The 15,846-nt window shown below is 37.1% G+C and overlaps 1 protein-coding gene across 1 annotated transcript in view; it reads right to left on the reverse strand.

Annotated features, from left to right (window-relative positions):
• The window catches only part of IPO5 (importin 5), a 34,207-nt gene extending 18,711 nt beyond the window's left edge, over positions 1-15,496 (reverse strand). Inside the window, exons 1-9 of the mRNA XM_010831510.1 lie at positions 15,392-15,496; positions 12,866-13,058; positions 10,962-11,064; positions 9,783-9,879; positions 9,460-9,564; positions 7,079-7,201; positions 6,876-6,996; positions 5,009-5,096; positions 3,069-3,175 (exon numbers count right to left, since the gene is read on the reverse strand). Coding sequence (XP_010829812.1) covers positions 3,069-3,175; positions 5,009-5,096; positions 6,876-6,996; positions 7,079-7,201; positions 9,460-9,564; positions 9,783-9,879; positions 10,962-11,064; positions 12,866-13,049 — 928 coding nt within the window. The 5' untranslated portion in view covers positions 13,050-13,058; positions 15,392-15,496. The remainder of the gene's footprint in view (positions 1-3,068; positions 3,176-5,008; positions 5,097-6,875; positions 6,997-7,078; positions 7,202-9,459; positions 9,565-9,782; positions 9,880-10,961; positions 11,065-12,865; positions 13,059-15,391) is intronic.
• Positions 15,497-15,846: the final 350 nt, after the last annotated feature.

A 15,846-nucleotide genomic window follows, 5' to 3' on the forward strand; every position in this document is an offset into this window, starting at 1 on the left:
AGGGTGACAATATACAGCCTTGACGTACTCCTTTTCCTATTTGGAACCAGTCTGTTGTTCCATGTCCAGTTCTAACTGTTGCTTCCTGACCTGCATACAGGTTTCTCAAGAGGCAAGTTAGGTGGTCTGGTATTCCCAACTCTTTCAGAATTTTCCAGTTTATTGTGATCCACACAGTCAAAGGCTTTGGCATAGTCAATAAAGCAGAAATAGATACACACTTTAAATGTATTTCAGTTATCATTATACTATTAAGCCAGAATTTCTCAACTGAGGAATAAGAATCTTAAGAAACCAATATTGGATACAGATTAATCTAGACTTTTACTGTGGTGGTCATTTTGCAATGTATACAAATACTGAATCATTATGCTATACATCTGAAACCGATATATTGTTATGACAATAACTCAAACAAAAATAAATAGTAAAGAAAAATACTTTAATGCAACCAATATTGAAATAGATAAATGTCTGTATTTGGTTTGGACATTTAAAAGTTATGTCTCATATATTCTCAATGGGCAGAGTTCCTGGAAGTATATTCAGCAAATGTGATGGGATGGTACTGGGATGTGAAAATGGTCTTCCTGCTTTGAATTTTAAGATTAAAAAAAAATTGCTGTTTATCAATGCTAGAAAAAATACAAGGGCTTCCCTGGTGGCTCAGTGGCTCCGTCTGCCAAGGGGGAGACATGGGTTCGATCCCTGATCCGGGAAGATACCACACGTTGCAAAGCAACTAAGCCTGTGCCACAACTATTTAGCTTGTGCTCTGGAGCCTGGGAGCCACAACTATTGAGCCCAAGCATCCTAGAGTCCGTGCTCCACAACTAGAGAGCAGACCCGCTCTCTGAAAGCAGACAAAGGCTTACACGGCAGTGAAGACCCAGCACAGCCAAAAAGAAAATAAACCAAAAAATAAATAAATAAAAAAATTACAGTGGGATAGATGTTAAGTTGATGCTTTTGAACTGTGGTGTTGGAGAAGACTCTTGAGAGTCCCTTGGACTGCAAGGAGATCCAACCAGTCCATCCTAAAGGAACTGAGTCCTGGGTGTTCATTGGAAGGACTGATGTTGAAGCTGAAACTCCAATACTTTGGCCACCTGATGCGAAGAGCTGACTCATTGGAGAAGACCCTGATGTTGGGAAAGATGGAGGGCTGGAGGAGAAGGGGACAACAGAGGATGAGATGGTTGGATGGCATTACCAACTCAATGGACATGACTTTGGGTGAATTCCCGGAGTTGGTGATGGACAGGGAGGCCTGGCATGCTGCAGTTCATGGTGTTGCAAAGAGCTGGAAACAACTGAGACACTGAACTGAACTGAACTGAGATGTTAAGTTACTAGAGAAAAAGTATTGTTTGTCATTTTTAACACTCTTTTCACGTGCAGTGAAGTGTTAGTTGCTCAGTCATGCCCGACTCTTGGTGACCCCATGGACTGCAGCCTACCAGTCTCCTCTGTCCATGGGATTTTCCAGGCAAGAATACTGGAGTGGGTTGCCATTTCCTTCTCACATGTAGTATTAACACTAAATACACTTTTGGACCCTAATTCCACGGGAAGAGCCTATTTTTTCCCACGAACAAGGAAATCAAAGGTCCAGACTTGCTCCAAGCCACACATTTAACAACAGCAAATCCGTACCCAAAGTTCACTGCCTTACTGTGAACACATGCGAGTTCACTGTAATACATGCAAAGCCTTCTGCAGCCAGCTAATATTGTAGCAGAAACTTACAATCAAATTCTTTAACTGCAAATGAGCAGGTCCACAATATATTTGAAGACTGGCACTAAGCAGTGTGAAACACTGACAACTGGGTGACGTTGTGCAAACTTTCACATCTCTGGCCTTTACGTTCTTCATCTTAAAAATGGAAAAGCTAGACTCTCTCTACTAGCTCTTATAGGTTGACCAGCCTGTGATGCTGTCTCTGTTTGGGGAAAAATCCTTCAAAATTTAGGGGTAATAAAAGGGGAACCTATTGTCTAAGACCCAGATGTAAAATCACCATCATCCTAAAGAAACAATGGTTTTGGACAATGCCCTTTTAGAATACATAAGAGCTTTATAGCATAAGGAGGACCTACATAATAAAAAACATAAGGGCTGGTATGAAGCTGTTATTAAGACCCAGAATCAAAGGCTGGACCCTCAAGTCCGTCTCCTGCAATGTACGCTACAAACATACACGCTAATACAGGTAAGCCAGGACTTCTGTAAGAATGTATGCAGTGGCATTATTTATTACGAACAAAACTGTTCGGTTTAATGGGGAACTGTGCAGCGCTGTGTCGCTGTTTAGCGAATGGGAGGTTATCATGAGGTGACAGGATGCGCTGTGGGGCAGAAGCTCCCAGAAGCATGGGGTCTGGGTGCTTTACTCACGTTAAACACAGCTGCCTTTGTGCGTAATGAGGACAGAGACTCAAGTTTCAGAGAACCGTTAACAGTGAACACCTCTGAATCTCAGTTAAGGGCCTTTCAGTTTATACAATTCAGATTTGAACTTTTTAAAATATGTCAAGCACAATCACTTTGTAATATAAAACACAAAAATGACAATTTTTCTTATTGAAAAAAATTACATGGTTCAAGGCTAGTGACCAAGTATTTGTTAAATTATAAAAACAAATACTGACATGGCTTCCCCTCTGATTTGTACAAGGCATTTTATTTTTTTTAAATAAGATATCAGATGAAGGAAAATTAAACCAAATACACTAATATTTCATAAACACTGCAAATACTGGTACGTTAAATTTGAACTTAGGTATTTCTGACTAGGGAGTAAAACAATTTTTCCTAGAATTAAAAACTTTTTCCTATATACTGAAGCTAATAATTCTGAGGAGGGAGAATAGAGCAATAGCTGCAGTATCGAGGAAAAAACATTCTTTACCGTTAAGACTGAGTGCTTCTAAAGATGACTAAGTAGTACTTTATCAATATGAGAAGTAGGTTAAACAGAAAATATAAAAAGGCAAAGACTGACTTTCAGACACAGTCTAAGCCAAGCTCCACTATTCCAGCATTTCAAAGAGGTAATAGCTTACGGTTCTGAAGCATCTGCATAATGTGTTCTTTGATCATTGGCAGGACGAGCTTTCCACCGAGTCCACAAGCCATTCGGTCTAGAGCACTCTCACCAGCAACCGCATTGCTACACAGAGAACAATATAATTGACATACAGAAACACGTAAAAACAGGACACTGCACGGACGTGTTTTTAAACCGACACTGAAGAAGAATAGCTCGAGTAGTATTTTCTAATATATGTACTGAAGTTTTGGGTTAAAACCCCTAGAATTTAAAAAGTGGTGGGGCGGGGGTGGATAAAATTTTTATCATGCCTCATCAATAGTTTAAAAGTCTTATGTCTGAATCTGATCTTTCACGACTTCCCTCTGTCCCCACTCACTGGTTAAAACTTAGCTTCTGACACTCTGAAGACTCAGAGGGATCAGCAGTGTTTAGGAGAGCCTCTGAATCACATTTCCTGGAAATATAGTCTTCAAACTTATCAGAACACAGAAAACAGAAAAGGGTGCTGAGCCTGTATGTGATTTTCTCTAAACTGGGAGCTTATTCATCTTTTAAAGGGGTGCAATCTGCCCTATAAAATATTATGTGTAAGTGAAACTCAATTACAGTTTTTTCACTGAAAATCGAAGGAATTTGGGCATTAATGCCTTTGCACATTTATTGTTTTAGAACCTCAAGATTAGCAGTTGCCACGTACATGACCTCTAACTGCTCTGTGAAGGTAAGACCAGAAAGACAACACCATGACCTTGAAAACAGGCTCTTAAGACTTAGCCTGACCTTGAAAATGTATTTATGTCCTGCTTACTCAGAGATAAAATCTTATTTATCTAGTTCAGAAAAAAATAGCTTCTTAACATCACATACACCTTAGTGCCTTTTACAGGGCAAATTAAAAGCCAGGAAGCAACACATCACAGTAGCTGAACCAGGACAAGGAAAGTCGATCAGAGCCCCGTCTCCTCTTCAGCCCTATTTAGGTGTTTCCAGTCAAGGATTATTTTCATATACTTCTATAGGGTATTCAGGCCAAAAGTCAGTTATTTTTAATGACAGGATCAAGCTTCAAAAATACACCATATATTTTCGAAGTCGAACGTCTTTAATTATATCTGTAAAAGTAGCTTACACTGACTACCAATCTTTCAGGGAAATAGTTTCAGTTCTTTTTAAGAAAAGGAGGTTAGGCAGTCTGATGTCCTGGGAAGAGTAAGAGAACTGGTTTTAAGTCCAGTCTACTAACTGGCCATAAACCCTGGACAAGTCACTCAATCTTTCCTCTCCATTTCTGCACTTAAAATAGGACACTAAACCCTCAGGCCCACTGAAAGGTCAATTAAAACGGTAGCTCTGAGGCGCTATGTTTCATACATGTTTAAGGGGCCATTTTCACTATTTCACAGTGAATATACATTTTGGGGACTTCTCCATAGGAATCTGTATTCATGGGTGCCTACTGAGTCAAAACAAGTGAAATAGTAAGTTCAGTGTTACTGTCATCCAGTGTATAAATCTCACCATCATTGCCCCTTTTCTATTCTACATTTAACTTGCATTATATGAGGAAAACACAAGGAATCTGCTGAAACAACTATTATAACTTAAGGTCTACACATACACAAAGGTATTTACCACAATAGAGCTCCTTCATATATATTTCTGAAAGAGTACTCTTAAAAAATTCTTGACATGATGAACAGTTTAGAGTAAGACAGGGTAGAAAAGATAGCTACCTTCACTAGAAATAAATATCTACAAAATTTGATATAGGAAAACACACAATGGAGAAAGCCAAAATGTCCCACGTTTCAAATTTAAAAGCTTAACCTCAGGTTTGTAGACCACCACGTGGGGCAGAGACAGACCCTGTAACCCTAAGCTCTCACCGCCAGCTGGCCTCGCTCTGTCCCACCAGGGAAGCTCCGTACAGTGTTCGGGGTATGTGATTACCTATCAAAGTCATCATCTTCCAGTTCATCTGCATTTGCCCAGTCCTCATCCTCTTCAAGGTCAACCATCATGGCTAACATCTGCGGAACTAAAGAAAAGAACTACTTCATACCCAAAGACCATGACGCTATGATTTTGTCAATGTCACCCACAAGAATTGTAAGAGGTAAAACACAAAGGACATACTAAAACAAAAAACTTATTTGCCTGTGCTCCCCACATGTGGCTTGTTCTCTTTTCACCTTTCTCATCTCCCTGGCTTTATGTTTTGTTCTTTTTTAAGAAGTAAACATTAAGGCGAAAAATCAAAATTTCCAAGTCCTGTTACGTTTTCTTCCTCCCTCATCAGAAGTAAGACCGTAATAAAATCAGTGTTTCTCATTATCAAACTTTTTTTCTTTTTTACACTTGAACTACAGTTTTCTCTGTGTATAACATATAGCAGTATTCAAAGGTTTTATTTTCTATATAATAAATGGTACATATACCCTTCGGCAACTTGCTTTTTTCTCAAGACACATGGATTTCACTTGAATTACTTCACAGCATTCCATTACATAAACACATCAACCTTTCAGTGGACATGGCAAAATGTGCTTTGATGAGATACACCTATCTCCTTGACAAGAGCACGTTCAGGGCATTGGGAAAAGGAAGAGAACATATATTAAACCCGGTCTGTACAACCAGGCTATACAACCCTGGACAAATCAATCTTTCCTCTGTTTCTGTGCTTGAAACTGTTACAAGTATCTTTATTACTAGAACCCACTCAAATGCTCTCCATAGTGGCACCATAAACTTAATTCCTATGGGAAGCTCAAAAGGAGGCCGATCTTATGTCACAGGTGTGACGTCTCCTGTGAGTCCTCTCTGCCCCACACCCTTCATCAACCACCACCTGACAATGTCAAACTCTGACAACTGGTGTTCCACAATTACACTCGTGTTTATTGAGACTGAGCAGTGTTCAACAGCTATAACTTTTGTGAATTTCCTGTTTCCAACCACTGTTTTCCGCACAGCAAAACTCTGTTGATGTGTGCACTCAACTACTTTCTTCCAGTCTGGCTTATCTTTTGATCTCATTTATGGTGTATTTGGTTGGTCAAACAACTGTTTTAGTACAAATTTAGCAATGTTTTGCACTTATGATTTTGACTCTGTCTTTAAAAAAAATATCACTTTCTACTATTAAGCTTTATATGTAAAATGTATCTGTATTATTTCATGTCTAATCAACTGAAAATTGAGGTTCGAATATGTTTTTCCCATAGAAACAACCAGTCGTGCAAACTATCTTTGATGAATTATCAAAGTTCAATTTGTTTCCACGTGAGCAGATCTGCTGCTGGGCCACCTTGTCCCATCTGATTCATCTGTCTATAGCTGCACCATCAACAAACTAAATCTTCACAGCTGATAGGCAAGACCTGCACTTCAGTCATCAAAATTGTCTTGGCTACTCCAGGCCCTACATTAGACTCTATCTTATCATGACCAATTCTATTATAATTTTGGGCTGAAATTATACTGAATTTTTAGGTTAATTTAAAGGGTATTGACATTGGGTTCTCTTATTAGTCTTTCAATGTGTTACCCAATTTTCCCCAGAGGTCTTACACATCTTTTGGTTTACTTCCAAGTATGACAAACCACGCTTGCTACGCTGAGGTTTCAGGGTGCTGGAGCATAGCCATCATGTCGGGCCTATGCAGTTAAGAATATATTGGTGCATTTTCACAGATTCACCTGAGTTTGAAAGGACGTTCAGTCTTCCAATAAATCTGTGGCCTTGCACAACTCTCAGCAAACCTATCCGACAATTTTTCCACCTTAAAACAAACTATTTAGACTTTTGACTTACTTGTCTGTGCAACAATATTGGTATGTTTTCTTAACATAGCAGCTGCAGTCTCAGAGAGGGTCACAATTACTTCCAGGGCAAGCTGGCGCTGCATGTTATTGAGGCCAGTGTCTCCACACAACTACAAAGAAGATATATTTGTACACATTTAGTTGATTCATTGAAAACAAGAAGCAGAACATTCACTGCACTATTTAATTTACCTTTAGACTCAGCTGTAAAGTGGCTTCCAAATGAGGACGTAAATACTTTGGAACCGTGTCTGCAATCTCAACAAGGGATTTTAGGACTGAATCATCATTCTGGTAGCAGGAGTCGTTTACAGCCTAGAAAAGATGAAATAGATTTAAAAAAAAAAAAAAAAAGTCTGTGTTCAACAGTCACTTTATGATGCCTCATTAGCCAGAGTATCAAGAGCAAAGGACAACAGAGAAACGCTCGTGTGCTATTTTTCACTAAATAACTTTGCAATCAACCTTATGCAGATGTTCTACCTACAACTACGTACATATTTTACTCTAGTCTAATGTTAACTACAAACGTATAATATAAAGATTTAAACCTAAGTCAAAATTAAAACAGTCAATCTCCAATAACCACAACGACAAAACTTAAGACCGGCAAGGAAGTGTTTTCACAACCAGAAGGAATCTCCTTTTCTCTGTCCTTCCAAAATTCATACAGATAGTAAATACTAGATCCCATGATATATTTAAAGTGTCCAATTATACTGTATTTCTCTTTAATGACAAGTTCAGTCACTGTGGAATTTTAATGTAGCATTCTGTATCTACCTTTGCTTATATCACAGCCATAACTCCTAGAAGTTCTGGCTAACATTTTAACTTACTCTAAATTGAGACAAGAAAAATACAAAATTAAATAGTAAGTCAAGATGTGTCAGTAATATAAAACATTCGTTTCATCAGCTAATGTTTTGTCATTGACTAAATTATCTTTTCAGCTTAGTATCATGGGAAAAAAGTTTCTAAGTCCTGGCAGCAATTCCATCACATATGAACTTTTTAGTTTCAGATTCCCTGCTGCTGCTGCTAAGTCACTTCAGTCGTGTCCGACTCTGTGTGACCCCATAGACGGCAGCCCACCAGGCTCCGCTGTCCCTGGGATTCTCCAGGCAAGAACACTGGAGTGGGTTGCCATTTCCTTCTCCAATGCATGAAAGTGAAAAGTGAAAGTGAAGTCACTCAGTCGTGTCTGACTCTTAGCGACCCCATGGACTGCAGCCTACCAGGCTCCGCCATCCCTGGGATTCTCCAGGCAAGAATACTGGAGTGGGGTGCCATTTCAGTTTCCCTAAACCCCCTCTAATCTGGCCCTCAATAGGGCACTATCTCTCTCAGGGGTGTTTCTTTGTTTGTCACAAGATTGAGGACATGGAAAGGCTGGGGTACTAGATGTCCCACACCCGTGACACTAATGCTTATGAGGAATTCATTTGACCGTATTATGCATCTTTACATGATTATGTCAAACATATATATAAAAAAACTCATTTATAATGGTCTCAACCTAGACCCTAACTCACAAATTCTTTTTTGCCTGTTTTAATGTACTATGATATATTTCTCCCCTAAAATGCAGATACTGTACAAATAAAGAAGGAACCCGTATTTTGTTTCATCTGGAACCGTACCTTTTCTGGAAATCACCAGTTCAAAACACCAAGAGTAACACAAATCATGGTGTTCAAATTGCCAATAATATCTATCAGTCCACATTTTTAGCTATTGCATTCGTATAGACCGTGTAGAAATCACCTAGTCTCCTATGTCTGTGTTGGGTCAGGCCCTAGCGTTTATATGTGGAAAAGCATATCATTTTACTAGACATTACTTTCTCTTTTTCCTTTGTATCCACTTACAACCATACATTGATATTTTAAAAACTTATATGCGTACATAAGCTGTATGCACACAAATTCATTTCATTTTAAGAGAGAATATGGAAAATTATAAAATACTTGTTATAAAAGGAGGTTTGAAGTCTGACAAGGTTGAGACCAATTACTCTAACTTCCCCAAGTTCATTTTACTTTCTCATTGGGGCAGATGTCCTTAAAATAATAATTTATCCTTGGCTTCCAGTAATGTTTAACTGTAAAATTACTTTGTGATATAAACTGTCACAAGCCCTGTATTTAACAGTAAAGACTATGGTCCAATCTGGGTTTCAACTATGCACAACTCCACCATGCACCACTCAACACTGTGACCTTGGGCAAGTTTCTTATCCCCTCCTTAGCTTTTCCTTCTGTAAAATGAGCATTTCATAGGTTATTTGGTTGTTCTAATAGAAATAACCTACTGTGATTATGTACTCAATAATCAGCATATGTTGCTTATTATCATTTGCCTTAAAGAAAAAATTTGCAACGAAGAGACCCAAGGTATATCAAAGGCAAAAAATATTAAGAAACGTGCATGTTTTGTTCATTGCTGTATCCTTAGTTGGCACACAGCAGGCAATAAATATTTAATGAATAAATGAATGCAATACAGAACTCTGATGAGAATTTAAGCAACAGAAAACTAGTTAAGGATATAATTATCACCTATTTTCTTACCTGTAAGAAACCAGGTAACAAGTCTGCAAAATGCTTGAACAGAGCAACATTATGCTCGTTGGCAAGTATAAACGCAGCGGTAGCTCTAGCAGATAATGTTCGGATCTGAAATGAAGACAGGACAAATGCCAAACATGAGACATTTTTGAAAGACGTGCAAATTCAAGTTTCCTTCCACAAGATGAAATTGTCTTTATCAGTAACACTAGTATTTATATTTTCAAGTATAAGAGCCAAGACAATCTCCAAACACACAGATTCTTTCACAAGTTAGATGCTGTATTAAATTCTGTGTTAATATTAATGGAATGGAAATTACTCACCGATGGATGTTCCTGATCTTGCATGCACTGAACTAACATCCGTTTGATGACGTCTAAATAGTGTTGCTGCTGATTCCCAAAAATTCCTGGGAAGTTCCTGAAAATACGATAGAAAACATCCTCTGAAAACTATGTTATATCTTAGTAAGTTGTCAGCTAGAACATCCAATTCTATGTTTATTTACATGACTCAATAGTTTACATTAATCCCTAAGGCTGAACATCACCTACCCGACCTCCAAGCAATTCTACTCTGGGCTTGGGTAAACAGAAACAATGCAGCAGAGGAGATCAGACTGGGAGAAGAGGGGAGTCAGGAGCACACCTGCCCAGGTCTCTGCTTTACCCTTACTGCCCTGTCTCAGCAGGAAGCTGATCCGGAGTGCAGGACGGGACAAGAGCAAGCACTGGGGTTCAGGGGTAACTATACTAACCATGCTCACAAGCTGCTTCCAGCCCTGGTATCCAGGCAGTCCACATTCTGCTCTATTTTAAATCTGGTAAATAATTACACTGAATACCTTTACTTAATTCTCCAGTTTGGACCTTTGATAGAAACAAGATACATTTGACAACTAAAGTAGAAAATGGTGTCATATCTACCCTTCTTTAGAGGTTCAAGGTAGATCTCATTAAAAAAAAAGAGAGAGATCTTGCTAAGTTACAAATTCAATTATATATTATTATTTTAAATGCAGAACTGTACACTAGGCCACACTTTTTAAATGCAGACAATCATTTAATTCTAAACTTAGATCATTTGCTTATAAATGAGATAATTAAAATACATTTTTATAAAGCTTGGTCACAGACCAAGACAGTGGGGGTTCACAATTTTCTTTCTTTTCTTTCAGATGCTAATATTAGAATGGCTTTCTAAAAGTTACAGTTGGTACTGTTAATCTCTTGAAGAACAAACTGTCCCAGAAATTTTTTCAGAATCATAAAGGACAAAGGAAAGGAATAAAAACTGCAGAGACTCCTCATATAACAAAAAGATTCATAATATCAAATGAAAAGCTTTGTTCTTTCCAATTTTGCTTCCAAGAAAAGTACAAAGGTTATCTAGAGGCATTCTTTAAGGCTAAAACATTAAACTAGAGTAAAACAATCAATTAAAATGCACTTCGGGCACTTATAACATTAAATTTTCCAAGCTTATCAGCCCAATGTATATACCAGAAAATATGAAGGGCAGCTTCCCGCAGTCCCATGTTTTGAGAGCTGACGGAGTCAAAAAGGAACTTCAAACCTTCAGGCCACTGGTTGTTGCCATCCTCATCTAAAAGTAAAGAAATCCAGGCATAAGGTGTGTAAATTAAACTTCAAAATATTGACGGTGAATTCATTTCAGAAGCCTCATTCAAAATATGTGGCTATAGAAAGTGTCACTTGCTCTGTTTTTACAAAAATTTTAATGAAACCAAGTCCTTCAATCATAAAATGGCATTATAATCTAGTAAAAAACAATTGTGTAAATCTGGGTTACAGAAGCACAGGTATTAGTGGTGGTTATTTCTCAGGAGGGGGATTTGGAGAAAAGAAAGCACACTTTGACTATGTGACTAGTTGAATCCTTCACACATATTATTGCTATTAAAGAGGCTAAAAAGTAGGCAAAGTAAGTATCTGATAACAAGTCTTGAAACCAAAATACTTATTGCTTACAAACTGCAGAATGGGAATCCCAGAGCACTGTTCACGCTTTGCAGTTTTAAGTGCTACAGGATGTTATCAATGTGTTGACATTTTAAACAGATTTCAAAACACAGATTTTTGTGATACCTTGCGATAAAAATGAACCACAAAAATCTACTGAACCAGTTAAGACTTGTTGGTTTTACTGTCACAAAGAACTTAGGAGTTACAGAGAATATAGACATGTTATGCATTTTTTCTTTTTTAAAAATCGCCCCCATATGCTGAACTTCTCTGAAAGGAGAAGTGGGATAACAGAAAAATTTATGGAGAGAGCACTTTTTCCATTATTAAGTGATTTTGAGTTAGGAGTGATGTAACCTATAAAAATTTCATCTGCAAGAAATTTGAAAATAGAACTTCCCAAGTTACTTAAAAATTCAAGTTTCTGTGGGTTTAGAACTTACTTAAAAACTTAACACATTTCCTATTAATTTTCAAGAACTGGCTGTATCAGTAAGTTGAACATACGCATTACTAGTGGCGGCGGTTTAGCTGCTTAGGCGTCTGACTCCTTTGTGACCCTATGTACTGCAGCCCGCCAGGCTGCTATGCCCACGGAATTTCCCAAGTAAGAATACTGGACTGGGTTACCATTTCCTTCTCTAGGGGATCTTTCTGATCTGACCCAGGGATCAAATCTGCATCTCCTGCATTGCAGGCGGATTCTTTACCACTGAGCCACCAGGAAAGGAGATTTAAAAAGTCATGTCATAATTCACTAAGCACAACTAAAAATATTTTCCAAGTTAGCCTTATCTTAGTGAATTATTCTTTTCAACCTTTAAAAAATACCACCTAAGTGAACAGAGTTTATGATGATTCTGTCAAAAAAAAAAAAAAAAAGTAACAGCATACCCAATTATACTACTACTGTTTTAAGTGTGACCAAAAAAAGATCTGGCTGCTGATAAAATGCATTTTCAAATGTTTTAACTTAATTTCTAAAAATATTTTGTGGTACTGAATAACAAACTATAATAGTATAGTAAGCACACGTGCTTAATTTATAAACACAAATATAACAGCACAAAATCTCCTGGAGTCCATGATTTCTACTTCTATTGCCAGGTTTGTAAGTTAGACTATACTTTCAAAACTACAGATTATGGGGAAGATAAAACTGACAATTGTAAAGTAAACTAGAAAATTATTTCTCTACAGAGAAATGGTTTTGAAGATTAAGAGGTAAGAATTATATCTGCATTTCACAACATCTGTAATGTTTGGTTTTAAATGCAAAATCCACAATCACTTTCATTTTGAACAGAATAAATGATACTCAAGTACTTGTGATTCGTCCTCTAAGATTCCACTGAAACAAAAAAAGAAATATGTACTCACTTTCTTCCGTAACATAATGATAACTGTATTTGCATACACACCTATTAAATTCCTGGCCAGTTCAGCAGCAATATCACAAATTTTTTTCCTCATGCTAGACTGTGTTTCCATTTGAATAATCATCAGTAGCTCACTCTTGATGGCAGTCTGAACATCAGTGGGAAGAGTTGGATAGACTTCATCAAATGCAGAGGACAAAAGACGTCTTAGGAGAACGGCAGCCATTTGTCTAGCCTATAAATAGATAACATTGTTAATGACCTGGTGTCTTACTGGAGAAAAAATTTCCAACAAACTACATTCACTCTGCCATTGATATATTTCACTATTCTATTTTTACAGTTCATTTCAAAAGCATTTTGTTTAAAAAAAGGTAAAATACATAAAAAATATAAAAATCTTTCTAATCACATTAGTCTTTTGTACAGAAAATGCCATACAAAGGCTATTTGTTTATAGCTGAGGAAAAGCCCTGAGCGTATTACACCTTGAATCCTGGTAATGATGAACCTGTCTTTAATTTGTATTTTTAATATTCTCTTTGGAGAAAAGCAAATCTTATGTAAGTCAAAAACCCTGTAATAAGTCTTTTCTTATGTCTCTATCTGGCTCTCATTCCAGTATATAAAGTACCTTTCCTATTTAATCTTATGCTCCCAGCCTGGCCTATCTTACTATATTATTACCCTTTCATTAGCCTCTTACATAAAATGCTATCAAATCCATTTGTCTTTATATTTCATTCATGCAAATATTACAAGTTCCGCACACCTAAAAAGTACTAACTAATCTCAGCAAGTGTATTACTAACCCATTTTTGTATCTGTAAAATGTATTTAAATTCGGCATTTCCTACATAATAGTCCTTCAGATTATTAAAAGAAAGCTGAAACAAATGCCATTTTAAAATTTTATCAAAAGTCAATAAACCACTGAAAATATTAAACTGAATTTTTCATGTTCTTTTTTTCTGGACTGCAAGTACTCATGGATCACTGTAACTATTTTGATACTGTGACAACAAAAAGCCATAAAAATAAAAATTTCCACTTTTTCCATTATCTGAATCTTACTTGGAATCATTTCTGGCAGAGAGAAAAATTTAATTTATGCTCTACAAAGGATTCAGAGAGGTTGCTACGCAGTGCTTAGTTGCTAAGTCATGTCCAACTCTTTGCAACCCCATGGACTGTAGCCCCCCAGGCTTCTCTGTCCATGGGGATTGTCCAGGCAAGAATACTGGAGTGGGTAGCCATTCCCTTCGCCAGGGGATCTTCCCAACCCAGGGATTGAACCCGCATCTCCTGCACTGCAGGCAGATTCTTTACCATCCGAGCTACCAGGGAAGCCCCTCAAGACAGGTTGAACAATGGTTAAAATTAGTGCAATTCTTCTCACACATACACTGACTTATGGAGGTTCTGAGGCTAGTTCATAAATCAAAGTAAGATCTAAAGAGGGTTCAAAATAGGTTTTTAAAGATAAAATTCAATAATTTTCACATTATTCTTGGCTTGAAAACGTTTCATAGCTAACCTGCATCGATCTTCAAGAATTAAAACAGCCAACTATTTTAGGGATTTAAGTTACTTCTATGTTTGTTCCTCACATTTGACATTTCCTCACATTTGACATTTTAAATGAAAGAAAAATAGTATGTTACAAAGGTGAAGAAGTGTCTTTTATCACCTGTTTTAAAAAACTGAGACACATTTATAGTGTTTCCTAAGTGGTACTGGAAAGCACTAAATTGCCAGCTTAAACTGACCTACTAGAAGGCAGGTGTAACACTGTAAGAAGATGAGTGTGACTTCATTTCCATCATGTGTTAATAGAAGCATTTTACATCTAATGTGACTGCTAGCAATAAAGTATCACTTTACAAAATTCTAATGCAATGTTTTTTACTTGGAGTAAGTTTTCTAGACTTGGGTATTTTGATGCCTTTTCCATGAGGGAGGCTATTCAATGAACATTCATTATACACAAGGATATTACTTTTGAGAAGACAAAGTTGGCTGTTAAACGAATAGAAGAGCAGTAACAAACTATACATTTGAATTTAGTACAGAAGCTAGGTAATTTGCTAAAAATCATGATTTTTAAAGGATTCTAACAAAGTGTGTCCTTGTTCTTACGCATCTGTAGCACAAATTCTTCACCATCCAGAGATAGCTTAAGCATAAAGTATTTTTTCATTTGGCAACACATTAGAACACTGAACTCAATTTCCTCCTTTAGAATGAACTGTTCCTAGGAAGAAAAATTTTTATAACTATTAAAAAAATCACTTAAATTTAATAATTTGTATGTAATTATTTAAGAACCATTAATTTGAAAACATTCGAGATACACCATCTTACATGGAAAAAAAGAAATTCTCACTCTTAAAACAGAGTATTTTAAAAAATTATCATTCCAAGTAGCTTTTCACAACGAATTAAGTTCAGAGTTCTGGTAACGTCTACACAGTAAACAACAGTTCGCATTACTCACTCTGACCACCATCTGATACCCAACTTGTTTGTTAAAAAAAAAGGCACATTTCTCAGGTATTAAAGAAGTACCTCCTCAGCAGCTGCTGTATTTCTGATGGCTTGTAAAAGGAATGTGATCTTCGACTGGCCTGGGATATTCTCATAGGTTTCCTACATGAAAAACATTAAAGATTAGAATATCATGTTAGAAAACTTCACAAGTATACCAGTGACAGGAAATGACAAGAAGAGCAGGGAAGATTCATGCATGATGAGTCCACCAATCTAGGTCTGGTGGAAGTTTTCTCCTGTGACAGAACATACTTTGGACAGGCCAGGAAAGGGAAAATATCAAATAAGTGACTTAATTAAGATCCTTTCCACCCTTCTTAAATAGATTTTTCTGATGTACAGGATCTTAGGGCTCCTCTGATTAATAAAACTCAAGGCCTGGGAGGGGGGTTCAGATAGGGGACACATGTACAGCCATGGCTGATTCATGTCAACGTATGGCAAAAACCACTACAATACTGTAAAGTAACTAG

Source organism: Bison bison, unplaced genomic scaffold (genome assembly GCF_000754665.1).
Source record: "Bison bison bison isolate TAMUID 2011002044 unplaced genomic scaffold, Bison_UMD1.0 scf7180017864527, whole genome shotgun sequence".
Classification (NCBI taxonomy): domain Eukaryota; kingdom Metazoa; phylum Chordata; class Mammalia; order Artiodactyla; family Bovidae; genus Bison; species Bison bison.